Here is a 15,000-nt window from a genome sequence, read left to right on the forward strand (position 1 = left end):
ATATACATATATATATATATATATATACATATACATATATATATATATATATATATACATATATACATATACATATATACATATATACATATATATATATATATATATATATACATATATATATACATATATGCATATATACATATATACATATATGCATATATACATATATACATATATACATATATACATATATACATATATACATATATATATATATATATATATATATATATATATATATATATATATATATATATATATATATTGTTGTGGTTACCAAATTCGCAAACCACCATTCAGGTCCATTAGGTGAGGTATCTCGGTAAGTGCATGTGTAGTTAGGCCCAAACCCGTTGTCTAGTGGGAATAAATGTTATTCATGCGTGCTGCGACTCTTCAGGATAGCCGTTTTTCTTTTACTATCTTTATTTTGGACCAACCGCCATGATCACAACCACAACATCAACCACCGACCACAACCACCGCTTCACCACAACCGCCACGACCTTCACGTCACACCTCGCAACCGTAGCATCGCCACCGTTCTTGCCCCGCTGTGGGTACCGGTGTTGGACTCATGCAGAACGCGCGTCGAACAGCGTGTACAAAATCACGGATTTTGTGCTTCAAAAACGGATCAAAAACGACACACGCCCACTTTTTGCCGTCCAATCGGTGAGCGAGGGGCGAATTGGCCCCGCCCCCAGGGCGATCGATATATGCAGATTTGTGGATCAAAAAGCCTTCACGCCCACTTTTTCTCGGGCCAATGGGGAGCGAGGTGAAAGGTCAAAGGGAGGGGGTCAAAGGCGAAGTTACGGGGGGATAAAAGGACGGTGTTCGTCAGTCAGAAAAGAGAGAACGAGAACGAGAGAGAGTCGCAAACGAGAACGAGAAGGAGTCGAGAACGAGAAGGAGTCGGAACGGAGGGGACGAGTGTGGAAGACTGGAGCCCGAAGCCTGCAGTGGCTGGAGAAGCTGAAGAGAGTCGGACGAGGGGGTGCTCGCGTCGGTGCCAGGAGCTGCACGCCCGAGGGAGGCCGACAGCGCGACCTGGCCAAGGTGGAGACGCACACCAGGGGGAATAAAGATCCTCTATACCCCGAGCATCAGCAACCCCCTCCTGTTTCCCCCCGCGCTGAGATAGTGCGACCAAGGGGGCCCCTTTTCCCACCCCCCTGCCTGACACTGTCCGCGAGGCCCGCGGAGAGAAGCGCCATCGCCGCTCCGCGTCTCATCACCAGACGGGTAGGCCCGACCCGGTCTCGGCCTCAGGCCTGCCTCATTCTTGAGGTATTTCTTTTCCTTGGTTTTGGGTATGTGTTGTCGGCGCCGTCTGTGAAGTAGAATTGTATAAGTGTTGCAGTGTGCTCGGTAGTCGGTATTAGCTCTGCACTGTGTTTTCACTTTTATGTTTGCTTTTTGTGTAAATGGAATTGTGTTTTCTTTTTTTTGTGTGCATTTGGTGGAATTGTATTTGTGTGCTTTCCGTTCGTCGCGAATAAATGTGCTTTATTGTTGAACTGTTCTCCCGCTTCGCTTCGTCTTTTCCTCCATTGAATCCCCATCTTGCTTCACGTAAAGGGTTGGTAGTGGGCTGAATACGCCCGATAATTAATCGAACCGTCGAGGTCGACGATAACACCGCTCGGTTATTCTGATAGTACGGAACGGGTCGCTTAAGTGGCCCGTGTCCGAAGTCGACCTGCGGCGAGGTGCGATCGCCCGGTCTACCCTCCGCGTGGGTACTTAGGTAGTTCGAATTTGGCGAGCAACCCTATCCCACGCGGGGGCTGATTGGCTCGATCGCGGTGAGACCGAAAGGTCCACCCGTGACTGGTTCCCGGCGTTAGTCCGAGAGGGTCACGACTGGATTGTCCGTCCGGTGGGCGACGTGCCGCGATTCGAGTTACGTGGCCGTTCGCACGCCGGCGGGCGCGAATACCGCAACAATATATATATGTATATATACAGCTCTGGAAAAAAAAAAGACCACTCCAAAAAAAATTAAATTTTGGTGGACTACATATATCGAAAAAGTGACATTACATATATGTATATGTATATATATATTATATATATATATATATATATATATATATATGTATATATATATATATGTATATGTATATATATATATATATGTATATATATATATATATATATATATATATATATATATATATATATACATATACATATATATATATATATATATATATATATATATATATATATATATATATATATATATATATATATATATATATATACATATATATATATATATATATATATATATATATATATATATATATATATATATATATATATATATATATATATATATATATATACATATTGTTGCGGTTGAGGAAATTCGCAAACCACCATTCAGGTCCCGTAGGTGAGATATCTCTGTAAGTACATGTGTAGTTAGCCCCAAACTCGTTGTTTAGAGGGAATAAATGTGATTCATTCGGGCTGCGACCCTTTGAGATAGCCGTTTTTCTGTTCTATCTTTATTTTGAACCAACCACGTCTCAACCGCCATCACACAACAACCACCAACCACAACACCGCTTCACAACAACAACAACGCCAACAGCCACGACCTTTACCTTCACAACTCGCTCCCGCAAACATCGCATCACCGCCATTCCAAACGTCACCATGGCCATGGACCACCACTTTAAACCCTCCACCACCTTTGCCTCCTCCTTCTGTGGCCATTCCCGCACCGCTTGTGGGCACCGAGCGTCAGGCTGTCCTGGCCTCGTGCGGGACGCGCGCCGAGCCACGGGTGCAAAGTGCGGCCTTTCCGAGGAGAATTCGGATCAGGAATGATACACGCCCACTTCTGATCCGTCCAATCAGCAATCGCGGGGGAGTTTGGCCCCGCCTCCAGCCGCCTCGGAGTAGAATCGATATATGCAAATTCGAGGATCAGGGGAGACTCAGGCCCCTTTTCCTCTGTTCAATGGGCGGGCGTGGCTCCACCCCCGAGCTCGTTCTGATCCAGAAATTTGCATATGGGTTCTCCTGCCAGACTATAAAGCGCCGAGCGCGGGGCGAATTGGGTCAGTTGGAGAAGAGTCAAGGCGAGTTGGAGACGAGTCAAGGCGAGTTGGAGAAGAGTCAAGGCGAGTTTGAGAAGAGTCAAGTAGGGTCTGGAGGAGAGTCAGTCTGTCGGAGTCTGTCAGGGTTTGGAGTCTGTCGGGGAGCTGCAGAGAGAGGAAGCCTGGAGCCTGGAGCACGGTCGAGGTGATTTGCTACAGTCGGCTGAGGAGAATTGCGGAGGGACCGGATAGCTCGGGTCCGAGGCAAGGAAGACGGTGGTCGGCGACGAGCTCGCAGTGGAGTCGCTTGTCGCGGGACCCAAGCAAGCCAGCTATCCTCTTTCCCCAGAGCATCAACAATTCCCCCCTTTCTCCCCCCCCCCACGCTGAGATAGTGTGAAAAGGGGGGCCCCGTTCCCACCCCACTCCAAGCAGTGCCAACGAAACCCGCGAAGAAGCGCGGAGTCGGGGCACCGCCGCGCCACCACATTGGCGGCTCATCACAAAGACACAGGTAGGATCCACCCGGTCTCGCTGCCCACAGGCCCCGTCTGCCCCCTTGTCTTTGAGGGTGGCCCTTTTCTTTTGCTTTTGAGTAAATGTGTTGTTGGCGCCATCTATAAAGTAAAACTGTGTAAGTGTTGCCGTGTGCTCGCGTAGTCGGTAGTAGATCTGCATTGTTGCGTTTCTTTTGCAATTGCTTTTGGTGCATAATTGTTGTAATTGTATATGTGTGCTCTCCATGTGCCGTGGAATAAATGTGCATTATGTTGAACTGTTTTTCCCGTTTCGCTTCGTCTTTTCTTTAATTGAATGTCCATATTACTTCATGTAAAGGGTTGCTCGTGGGCTTAATACGCCCGATAATTAACCCTCCGCGTGGGTACTTAGGTAGGTCGAGTTTGGCGAACAACCCTATCCCACGCGGGAGGCCGATTGGCACGATCATGGTGAGGCCGAAAGGCCCACCCGTGACTAGCTCCCGGCGTTAGTCCGAGAGGGTCACGACAGAATTGTCCGTCCGGTGGGCGACGTGCCGCGATTCGAGTTACGTGGCCGCTCGCACGCCGGCGGGCGCGAATTCGCAACAATATATACATGTATATATACACACATTTGTGCAATTATGAAGTTCTCCTGACTTGGACCAACATCTATACACGCATGCGCACACACACACACACACACATGCACGCACGCGCACAAACACACCGGGAAAGTTCAAAAGCCACAAAAATTCAGAATCCGCAAAAATTCAAACCAAGGGCCTGTGGGAAAAGGGCTTTGGTTCCGAGGTTATGAGAAAATGCAGAGGAAGATGGTTGGCAGCCAAAAAATGTACATGTCACAATTGAAATAAATATAAATCAGCTTTATGATGAAGTCTCCTGCCACAATGAATCAGATAAAATGTTGAGAAACAGATTAAACATGGCCCCTTCCCTTCCGTAATGTGTTGAAAGCCCCCACCAATCCCCCCTATTAATCTCTAATGTAGTTTCCTTTTGTAATTTAACGGTGTTTATTTTTGCTGAATGATTTATTGGTGAACCACGTCTCCCCACCCCCACCTGTCCCCGACCCCCCCCCCCCCCAAATAAAGGCGATTTTTTTTCTGCACAAGGTCATCACTTTTCTCTGCCTGTATGCACCAGATTCACTTTTGTCCATCACTTCATGCTTGGGCACCATTTTCATCAGTGCGCGAGAAACACTTTAGGGAGCACATGAAGAAACACTTGCAGATATTTGCTTCACTCTTACGGATATAACACACAGTCGATTGTTTATTAACGGTGCGTGAGAAACTACGAAAGGCTTCTGATGCGAGATAACCACCCACATGGATGTAAACAAACACTCACAACTCTGCTAAAAAATCGTGAATGGTTAGAATTAAGCCCCATGATAATCAAATAGGTACACAGAGAAGTTGCCCGCGACCGTTCAAAACCACGATATTTTATGATGAAGCTCAATAAAATCCAAGGTATGTGATATCATATGTCTGACTTCATGAGATGGTGCAATTTAGAAACGCCTTAAAAAAGTTTGCATGGGAAAGCATTTGGCACAAAAACGTCATTCACAAACCATGTAGTGCACAGGTGCTTCAATAATGTTCCACAATCACATTAAACCAACCTGGTTCTTGTTCAAGTTCTCCATAAAGACGCACTCCTTCAAGCGATATGATACTACAGCATTACCGCCAAGAGCAAGCACATGAGCACGTACCATCGAAAACACTTCAATGAGGAAAGTGTGCAAGAAACCGCTCACACCACCTTCCTGTACAGAAAGCACAGGATTATCAGGCAACCTCTTTCCAATCCCTCTTTTAAAAAAAAAAACTACGTAATAAGGGTCAGCAAAATAATTTTAAAAGACAAACGTGTAAATTTCACATTTGATTAAATAAGTGAATGAAATGAAATGAAATGAAGAGAAGTTCTCGGAAGGTAAAAGGTATTTAAATAAATAAATAAAGATGGTATGTCAGCAGTGGTAAAGGTAAAGTGCAAACTGGGAATGAACAGTTCAAGTCAGGATTACGTTCTTGGAAAAGATGACAAACTGATGCGACATTGACTGATCAGCTACTTGTCATAATCTATATATTACGAAAACTGTCATGATGTATGTATGCATGTATGCATGTATGCATGTATGTATGTTCCCGAAATACAGACAAAACGGTACACGAGAGCGCAAGAATTCCACAGGTCGTCGAGTAATTAACTAAAATACAGGAGATATGTTCCAACACTTCAATACTCCTTGTGTAAAGTCTTAATAGATCACAAATTATAAAAATAAATTCGGAAGAGTAATGCTAATTAATTGAGGAAAGTCAGTAAAGTATACATTTCCATGCAAATAAAAATTATATATAACATAAAACAACAGAATAAGACACATAAAAGGTACATAAATATTTACATGGGGTATATTTGCTCACATTTACATGGGGAGGAATGGGGGTGATGTGGTTTGAGTGAGTCGAGGTAGGTGGAGAGGCAGGTGGTGGAGTTGTGGAGACGAAGAGGTATAAGTGACGCCTCATCGTACGATAGTGAGTGATCGACTGAACTACATATTAGAGGCAAAAAGTAAATAAACCCGATCACGGGTTGTTTCGTTTCCTCATTATATTGTGGGTCACGTGGTTGGGTGGAAACAAATCTGTCGTTGAGAAACATGATTCAAGAAGGTTCTTGATCACGTGGTTTGCTTTTGCAGAACACCCAAGCCTCACCACTCATGTACCTCACATGACGGTACGGTGCACAAAAACACAAGTTAGTGAATGATTGAGCAATTTACAAGTGATAATAAACAATTTTATTGACGACATAAAACTGATCGAAGACGTAAACGAATAATGATGCCCGCTATTTTCCAACGATGTTAAAATGATGACGTAAACTGATCCGACTTAAACTGATCATTAATTGCAGATATAATTAATGGTGGTATGTAAGTAGAGATGATGTAAAGTGTATATCACTAAATAAATAATTTGAAGATGTGTGTTGGTTGTGGAGATGGAAATAGTTCACAAGTAATTGAATAACTGAAGGTGGCATGTGCGGAGCAGTGATGGTCGACTGTATATAAATAAATAAATAAATAGGTGGTATGTTGGTAGCAATGATGGTAAAGTGTAAAAATAACAGCAATACCACTGTGCACTCACCTGGTAGTGGCTGGATAAGAAAATCATGGAACCACTGGTAAGTGTGCATAACCCACAAAATATGTAACAGAGAAGAAAGTAAATACCTATGGATTATTTTTCATGACGTGAATAAACTTTGGTACATCACAGGTGATGAAGGTTATGGTCAAGTTTCATCAAATAACGTGTGTGGCTTCGGAGAAGAAAGCAAATACATCTTTAGGGAGGAACCCCCCTCCCCCACCCACCCCTTAGACATGCTTAAATCCAGATTTTTTTCATGTCGTGAACAAACTTTAGTACATCACAGGTAATGAAGTCTGTGGTCAAGTTTCATCAAAATTGTTTATGCAGTTCTAGAGAAGAAGTTGCAAGTGTTTGTGGACGGACGACGCATCATCCCATAGGTCAGGTGAGGTATGGGAGCATGTGCCGGAGCAGCGCATCGCTGCGTCCACTTTAAGCCGGTACTCCAGGGGCCTCTGCCTGCTCAACCCCAGGCAGATGCCTTGCCCATCCCCACCTCCTTAGGATGCAGCTGAAAAAGCTGCTGCAACCACGAGGCACGTGGTCGACTCATTGGCATCCTCAACTCATGAGGCTCCCTCGCTGAGAGAATCTGGTGAGCAGGATCAGCATTAGGAGAAACGAGCCGCATGTCCATACAGCCACAGCTGACGCTCAATGACGATGCAGGTAAAAAAAAACATCTCATTTGAGTCTCTCTCAGCAACCGCTCGATGGACACAAAGTCCGACCAGCAAGAGCCAAAGATTTTCCGAAGAGACCTGGTACCAAAGGAATTAAGTCTCCATCTCAGATCCCTCGTCAGAGTCCAAGTCTCACATCCATAGAGCAAGACTGGAAGCACCAGGAACTTGAAGACTTGGACTTTTGTTCTCCCGCACAGGTTCCGGCAGCGCCACACCCCATGATCCAGTAAATCCATGACTCCCCAGGCCCGACCCAGATGTCACTTGACCTCTTGCTCACAACCAGCAGAGACATGAATATCACTGCCAAGGGAAGTGAATCTCTCCGTGACCTCAACATCCTCGCCACAATCAGGTGCAGACAAAATAGCAGCATCCAAGATGTCAGCAAAAGCCTGGATCTTAGTTTTGACCCAAGAAACCCATAACTCCAGCTGCTCTGACTCCTCATTCAGCACCTCGGGGGCCCACAAAAGGATATCCAGAGTCTCCGCAAAGATGACAGCATCATCTGCGAAATCAAGGTCAGAGATCTTGACATTCCAAAATGATGCACCGCAGCTTGATCTCTCGGACATCCTCCCCAGAATCCAGTCCATACAAGCACTGAAAAATGTGTGGGCCAGTACACACCCCTGACAAACTCCAGTGACAACTGGAAATAAATCAGAGATGATATCACCACATCTCGCAGCAATCTCAGTACCAGAGTATAGTTCAGACATCAGATTGATCAGTTTTGTCAGCACCCCACGAAGACCAAGAATCCTCCAGAGGGCATCGCAATTCACTGAATCGAACGCTTTACAGAGATCAACAAAGGCTGAAAGCAGCCCCTGCTAAAACTCTCGTCTGCATTTGGTGAGATACCCAAGAGCAAGGATACGGTCTATTGTTGGCCTCTTTGGTGTCAAGTCTGACAGGCTTGTCCATGTCCTGATGTCCAAAGGCTTGAGCTCAGATGATGAGACATGCGATTATCCTCTCTTAGGGATAGGACATTCCAGGCACCCACCCAAAGGGACTGCCTTTGGTTAACCAAAGGAGACCGCCGTCTGGAAGACGACACCTCATCACCACCCTGACACATACTCCCACAGTCTGACCCGGGAAGGTTACATTGTGGTTTTCCTAAAATCATCAAATATTGGGGGTCCCAAAGGCTTTGCCCTGATCCCCTCATTCGGTGAGCTGTCCTGCGGAGGGCAGTTGCACAGGTCGTACTCCCACGGAGTGGGTTTTCAGATTTCTTGGTGCTTTTAGTAGGTTTTGTGGCATAAAGGGGTTTTCGGTGGCCAGAGTGCAAATTCTGCCACCAACCTCCTTATACAAAGGAACCCAACTGCAGGAGCACGTCCGCAGACTCAGTTGAGCACTAGATATGGCTGGCCTTTGGCTCACAAGGAGCTCCTCCGCCCTTTGCGTTCCAGGTGAGCTAATGTGTGTTACGATCACATCAGCTCTCCAGAACTGCGTTCCAGAAGAGCTATCAATAAAATAAAATAAAAAAAATAAAAAATAAAAAATAATTAAAACATTTGTTGGTCATGGAAATGGTGAATTGTGCAGAAGTCAACTGGAAAGAGCAATCAAAGATTGCAGATTATCACCAAGACTTGTTTTTTGTGGGTGTTTGTGTGGTACATATTTTGTAAACATACTCACATTCTAATTATATAGTACAAACTTTATAGACGTACTCGCATTCTAATTTGACATACTTCGTGGAGGTATTCAGTTGAAAAAAGATAAAGAGTTAAAATTGTGGTCTATGTTGGCACATTATGTACAGACAAACAACCAGGTAGACAGACAGACAGATAGATAGATACAAATGGATCCAAATGCAATACCCTCTCTTCTGGCAAGGGTAATAAATAATGACCCCCATGAACTTTTATGCCATGGAGCGACATTGACGACAAGGTATATTTAAATATGGCTCAGCATCTCAAACAGCCTCTGACAGTCTAGCCTCGCACTGGCCTTCTCGTGGTGTGATTGTTTTCACGAATGGGTGTAGAGTTGAAAGGCGAATCACTGGCACCTTACATCCAATTGCTTCAGGCAGATGGGGCTCATTAGCCTTGGTAAGCAGCTCCTGCAGGAGAAGGAAACTGAATCAAAATCTACTGCTGCCTTGCAGTTAAGGGTTTGAAACTAAAGGCTAAGGGTTTAACAGGATAAAGGCAGCAATCCCTTTAAAAGGAGGTGACCTTTGCATTTGTTAACCCATGGGACACCCTTGGGCAAGGTGTACTACCCCATTTTAGCCTGTCGATTCAGGTTACACGAAGCCATGGGAGCAAGTGGTGGATGTGGACGGACGGACGGTTACACGAAGCTATGGGATCAATGTGCCAACGTAATCACATATTGCCAGTAATGGCTGCACAAAAACGATCAAGATCAGAAAACGAAGAGATAAAGTTCTGGTGCAAAGATGATGAGCCCCCAGGTTTGAAAGCACCCAAATGGCTACTGGAAAAGTGCAAATTGTTTCGTTGAGTAGGACTGGCCATAATGACGGGGCTGGATCAAATCCGCATGGAAATCCAGTTTCTGAGGTCGCCACAACTTAAAATCAAACTGTCAGATTATCAAACATTCACAAAATTGGGACAAGGAATGCAAGGTCAATGAATCAGGGAAGGTTCAATGCAACATGAGCGAGAATTGCTTTGCAACACATGTCCCCTCCAGATGTGATATTTTACAAGTCCAAAAAGGGCATAACTCTGTGAAAAATTGACAAAACGCCCTGAAACTCGAAATTGTTCTGTACCTTATCAAAATACAGTCATGAACCAAGTTTCAGTTGAATATGTTAAAGGGTATGGGAAAAAAGTCTGAAAAACCAAAGGCGGGACAGACGGACAGCAAGCCTACAGTCGCCTCCGGTGAAACCAGTCGGGGAGTAATAAAGAGAGAGATGGAGAGGACAATCACTGAAAGTGATCTTAGATTAACTGGTTCGGGGCAATTTCAATCTGATGATTATAAATTGTTATTTTCTGGTCACAAAACCTACAAAAGAAATGCAGTGGCAGTAGTGTGCAACAATAAGACAGCTTGGTCAGCACTGCAATATAACCCATTCAATGATAGGATAATATCAGTGAGGTTGAAAGGACATCCAGTGAAACCTCCATCATTGAGATACATGCTCCAACCTCTCCAGCAGATGAAGAAAATGTGGAGGAGTTTTATGGAGAGTTGTAGGAACTGATAGAACAGGTGCTTAAAGAAGATGTTTTAATTATTATGTAAGTAAATTTCAACTACTAATGCATGATGAAACACTTGTTTATGGCTAATATTAAAGAGAATGATGGCATAAGAAGAACTTAGCTTTCTGCGTTCGGCGCGAAATGCCATGGAGGACGGAAATGACGTCTTTCGTTCGTTCGTACATGAGGGGAGCGTTTCTTCGTTTTTTTTCCGTCAAGCAATAAATTAAATGGTTTTCACATATATAACACATTAGTTTCACAAATTTCCATTGAAATACTCGGGTATTGCATCTATCGGACGGCCGTCATTGGCTGTCTTGAGGCAGGTGGGGGGGGGGACACCGGACCCACCGGAGACGTGGTAGACGACGCCGGGGACATTTCAAACTCGGTGCAATTGTATACAGCGCACGCGCTGTAAAAAGGAAGAAAATCAACAATTTTTATATTGGGGTTGGAGAAGAATATTAAAATTTCATGTACTGTAAGAAGAACAAAAAAAAACAATGCTTGAAGAAATTAGATCACTGTGTACATTGGAAGCGCTGATGCTAAAACAGAAACATCATGCAAGCACACCACAAAATTCTGGAGAAGTCAACCATGCTAGGCATCGCTGAGGGAAGAAAAGGAAGAGGCAGACCTTATATGTGCTGGATGGATTGGGTAAAGGCTGCAACCAAGCCGTCCCTGACAGAGTCTCGGGAAGCAGCATAGGATAGGGATGTTTGGAGAAATCTGAACAGGAATGTCACCAGAAGTCGGCCACGACTTGACAGAACTAGATAATTCGATAAAACAAAATAGCTCAAGATGGTGTGCAGGTAGCAGTGATGGTACAGCGTACATTAATAAACAAATAATTCAAGGTGGTATGCCAAAAAATAAATCCTTCCATTTCATTACCCTCGCCGAAGGAGAGGGTATTGCATTTGGGTCCGTTTGTTTGTCTGTCTGCTTGTTTCTTTGCTTGTTTGTTTGTCCACACAGAACTTGAGTGTTTTTCTCCGCAACCGCTTGTCGGATTGAGACAAAATTTTCACCATCGGAGCAACTACTCATGTGGATTGTTTAATTGATAACGAGCAAATACCACCAGTCGCCTCGCTGATGGTAATACTAAAGGGGGGAGGTAGAAAAAGAAAGGGGTAGAGGGAGAGAGGGGTGGGGAGAGAGAGCAGGGAGAGTAAAGAGGTGGAGGGGGAAGGAGAGGAGAGACGAGGGAGGGGGAGTGAGGAGAGGTGGGGGAAGAGAGGACAGTATGAGGTGAGAGGAAGGGAAGGCAGATCTGCGGTGGAGTGTTAATTATGCTTCATACTGTTTCATCAAAATGATTCTGCCCAATATAACAGTGAAGATGGAAACAAAATAACATCTGAAACGATTTTCTTCCGGTCACACAATAAACACGGTCCAGAGACTAACTCCCGTCCAAACAAAATACCGACCGGAAACAAACAGCCCGGACGCGTCCGGAGACAAACACCACACGGAAGCATCCGGAGCCAAGCGAGCTGGAGACAAACACCACCCAGACACGTCCAGAGACAAATCCTGCCCAGACATATCTGGAGACAAACACCATCTGAATATGTCCAGAGACAGACAGACAGAGTGTGAAAGTGAGAGCGAGAGAGAGATGGGGGTAAGCAAGTTAGCATGGAGAATAAGTTATGCTTTGTGAACAACACGCACGTACGTACGTACGTACGTACGTACACACACACACACACACACACACACACACACACACACACACACACACACACACACACACAATGTTTTTTTTTTAAACCAGATTTGCTTTGTTTCCCTGTGGAGCAGGGCCGGATTTATGTGTTGCGGGACCCTGGGCCCTATAAGTGCGCGGGGCCCTCTCAGGGCCGCAGCCATTTTTACTTCATATATGCTTATAAAAGTATTCATATATAAATGCACCAATCTAGGCTGGGCAAAAGAAAAAAAAACACGGTTTATGTGTAAAAACATGTATTTCAGAAACTACTAGTAACAAAAGTTTATATACAAGAAACACCACTATGGATGAAAACAACGGAACAGAGAAAATAATCGCAAAACCAAAACGTGATGGTGTCATCTCAAATCTCAATGTAGAAAGTTTTTTTTGTCTTTTTTTTGCAGATATGATTGCATTATTGTACACTTTGGGGTAATTGCTACAATATATTTACGAGATGTTAAAAACCTGCAGAATATTTTAGCTTCTTCCTGGCTTTGATTCGCGCAAAATTCTCGATTGTTTCGCGTGTGCTTACTCTCCTGAATAGTTCGTGTTCAGCACTCAGTATGGCCAGCGATGCCAAACAATCTTGGCCGATCGTACTACGCAGATAGTTCTTGATCCTTTTCAATTTTGAGAATGATCGTTCTCCCGTACAGTTCGTGACAAACATTGACAGGAATACCCGCAAAGCTATCTCCACGCTGGCGAACGCTGCCACCATATCGTAGTTGTGGATTGTGGAAAACATAGTAGTTTCAGACAATTTTTCTGAGTCTTCTGTTTGCATCGTCTTGAGAAATGCCTGGAAATATACAATTTCTGAAACCAGAGAAGGTTCCAGGTCGTTCGGGTAACTATTGACCAGGTCTGCAGCGGAGTCGCGGAGCTTATCCGTCTGCATGGTCGTTATTTCTGAAAAGAATGAGAAACGTTGACGCGAGACACACCTTATAAATATAATAAAATATTATCCGGTGTGTAAACTTGAATTACACAATTAGAGTATAACCACCCCAGCAGTACGCCTGCGCAGTACATAGCAAACATAGATTCAGGGCGGGCGTGTAATTTTGCAAAAATGAAATCGAGACGGCCACAGCTTTCTGGGATTGGGAAAACCCTCACTTTTTTCGTGTGACCTATTTCTGTGGTAGACCTTAAGATTGCGCTCTTATGATCAGTGGAAAGGAAAAAAAGTAAGTTCAAAGATGTAAAATAAATGATAAACATAACCAAACAGATGCCAAATTAACAGGGATATTGATTATTTGTTTCATGATTCACTGACCATTTACACAAATGAACAAGATTTTTTTCACAAACAAACAAAAGGGGGAAAATAGCAGAATTTCTTGTAATCTTTGCGTTTGCGTGGGGCCCCTGGGAGGCGCGGGGCCCCGGGCCGTGGCCGTGTGGGCCCTGCCCTAAATCTGGCCCTGCTGTGGAGCACCTTGCAAAACCTCCGAAAATATAGACACAGATCTCAGAGGCAGTCACTCTGGGAGACGGCACGTCAGGTCTAGCAGTGAATGCGTTAAATCATATAGCTCAATGAAGCTCATTAATTTGGCATGTTCCTAAATCTTTTGTTCACTCAATATAATTCTCTAAACAGTAGAAAAAGATAAGTTTAATGGTTTGGAAATTACACATTTTCTTGTGTATGTATGGAGAAGGAGGGACCATAACCTTGCTTGCTTAAAGAAAATAGGTATATCGGCTTAATTATAAGAGTTGTTATTTCTTTAAATTATCAGATTTTATAACAGATTGTCGACACTTCTTTAGTCAGGATGATATCCGATCCTCAAAACCAAAATAAAATTTCGATGATATGCTTTTATTAGTCCGTGAGAGTACATCGTGGAAAATAGTATGATATAGTGCATGAAATTGCTCCAAACTCCTAATTTGAAAACTTATAGTACTTACAAAAGCGATGTAAACAGCGATTCATAGCTATAATGAACAGGCATTTGATAATTATGACTGAGGAAGGTGAACATTTTTTTTAATCATCAAGAAATCATTGTGGCTTGTTCCAAGTCAAGGCATGGTTAAAATAAATAAATAAATAATGACAGTTTTCACAGCCATTTTTCCCTGCTGTGCAGGGGTTGGGCTTTTTCTTGAGGCAATGTTTTATGGCCAGATGCCCTTCCTGACGCCAACCCTGGTCGCCTCTTACGACACACAGGGATATGGTACACCTATTCTTACCGGGGTATACACCGGGACCAGTACACTGGTACTCATTTCGCCGACCTCGGAAGGATGACAGGCTGAGTCAACCCCCTGGTGTTAATTCAGCAGCCAACGGGGCTTGAACTCAGGACCCTGGGATCCCAAGTCAGCCACTCTAACCACTAAGCCAACACCAGGCTAAATAAATAATGAAAGGTGGTATGTCAGGAGTCAAACATGGTAAAATGTAGATAAATAAATCATTCAAGGTGGTATGTAGGCAGCAGTGAGGGTAAAGTGTATATAAATAAATAACCCAAAGTTGTGTGTTGGTTGTGGAGATGGTAAAGTGTATATAAATAAATAATTGCTTTTTGAATGC

The 15,000-nt window shown here is 43.8% G+C and overlaps 1 protein-coding gene across 20 annotated transcripts in view; it reads right to left on the reverse strand.

Annotated features, from left to right (window-relative positions):
- Positions 1-15,000, reverse strand: part of C2CD5 (C2 calcium dependent domain containing 5) — a 196,906-nt gene that overhangs the window by 17,821 nt on the left and 164,085 nt on the right. For 7 of the 20 annotated variants that reach the window (XM_085894741.1, XM_085894714.1, XM_085894734.1 and 4 more), the window contains 4 exons: positions 11,334-11,428; positions 11,042-11,105; positions 9,505-9,558; positions 5,208-5,354 (listed from right to left, as the gene is read on the reverse strand). The exons of 1 other annotated variant lie outside the window; for it this stretch is intronic. In XM_085894741.1, coding sequence (XP_085750867.1) covers positions 5,208-5,354; positions 9,505-9,558; positions 11,042-11,105; positions 11,334-11,428 — 360 coding nt within the window. Of the gene's footprint in view, positions 1-5,207; positions 5,355-9,443; positions 9,559-11,041; positions 11,106-11,333; positions 11,472-15,000 lie in introns of those variants that run through there. 12 more of the 20 variants (XM_085894843.1, XM_085894825.1, XM_085894778.1 and 9 more) reach the window with 6 other exon arrangements.

This window comes from Eptatretus burgeri, chromosome 1, assembly GCF_056783735.1.
Source record: "Eptatretus burgeri isolate ZD-2024b chromosome 1, Ebu_testis_v1, whole genome shotgun sequence".
Classification (NCBI taxonomy): domain Eukaryota; kingdom Metazoa; phylum Chordata; class Myxini; order Myxiniformes; family Myxinidae; genus Eptatretus; species Eptatretus burgeri.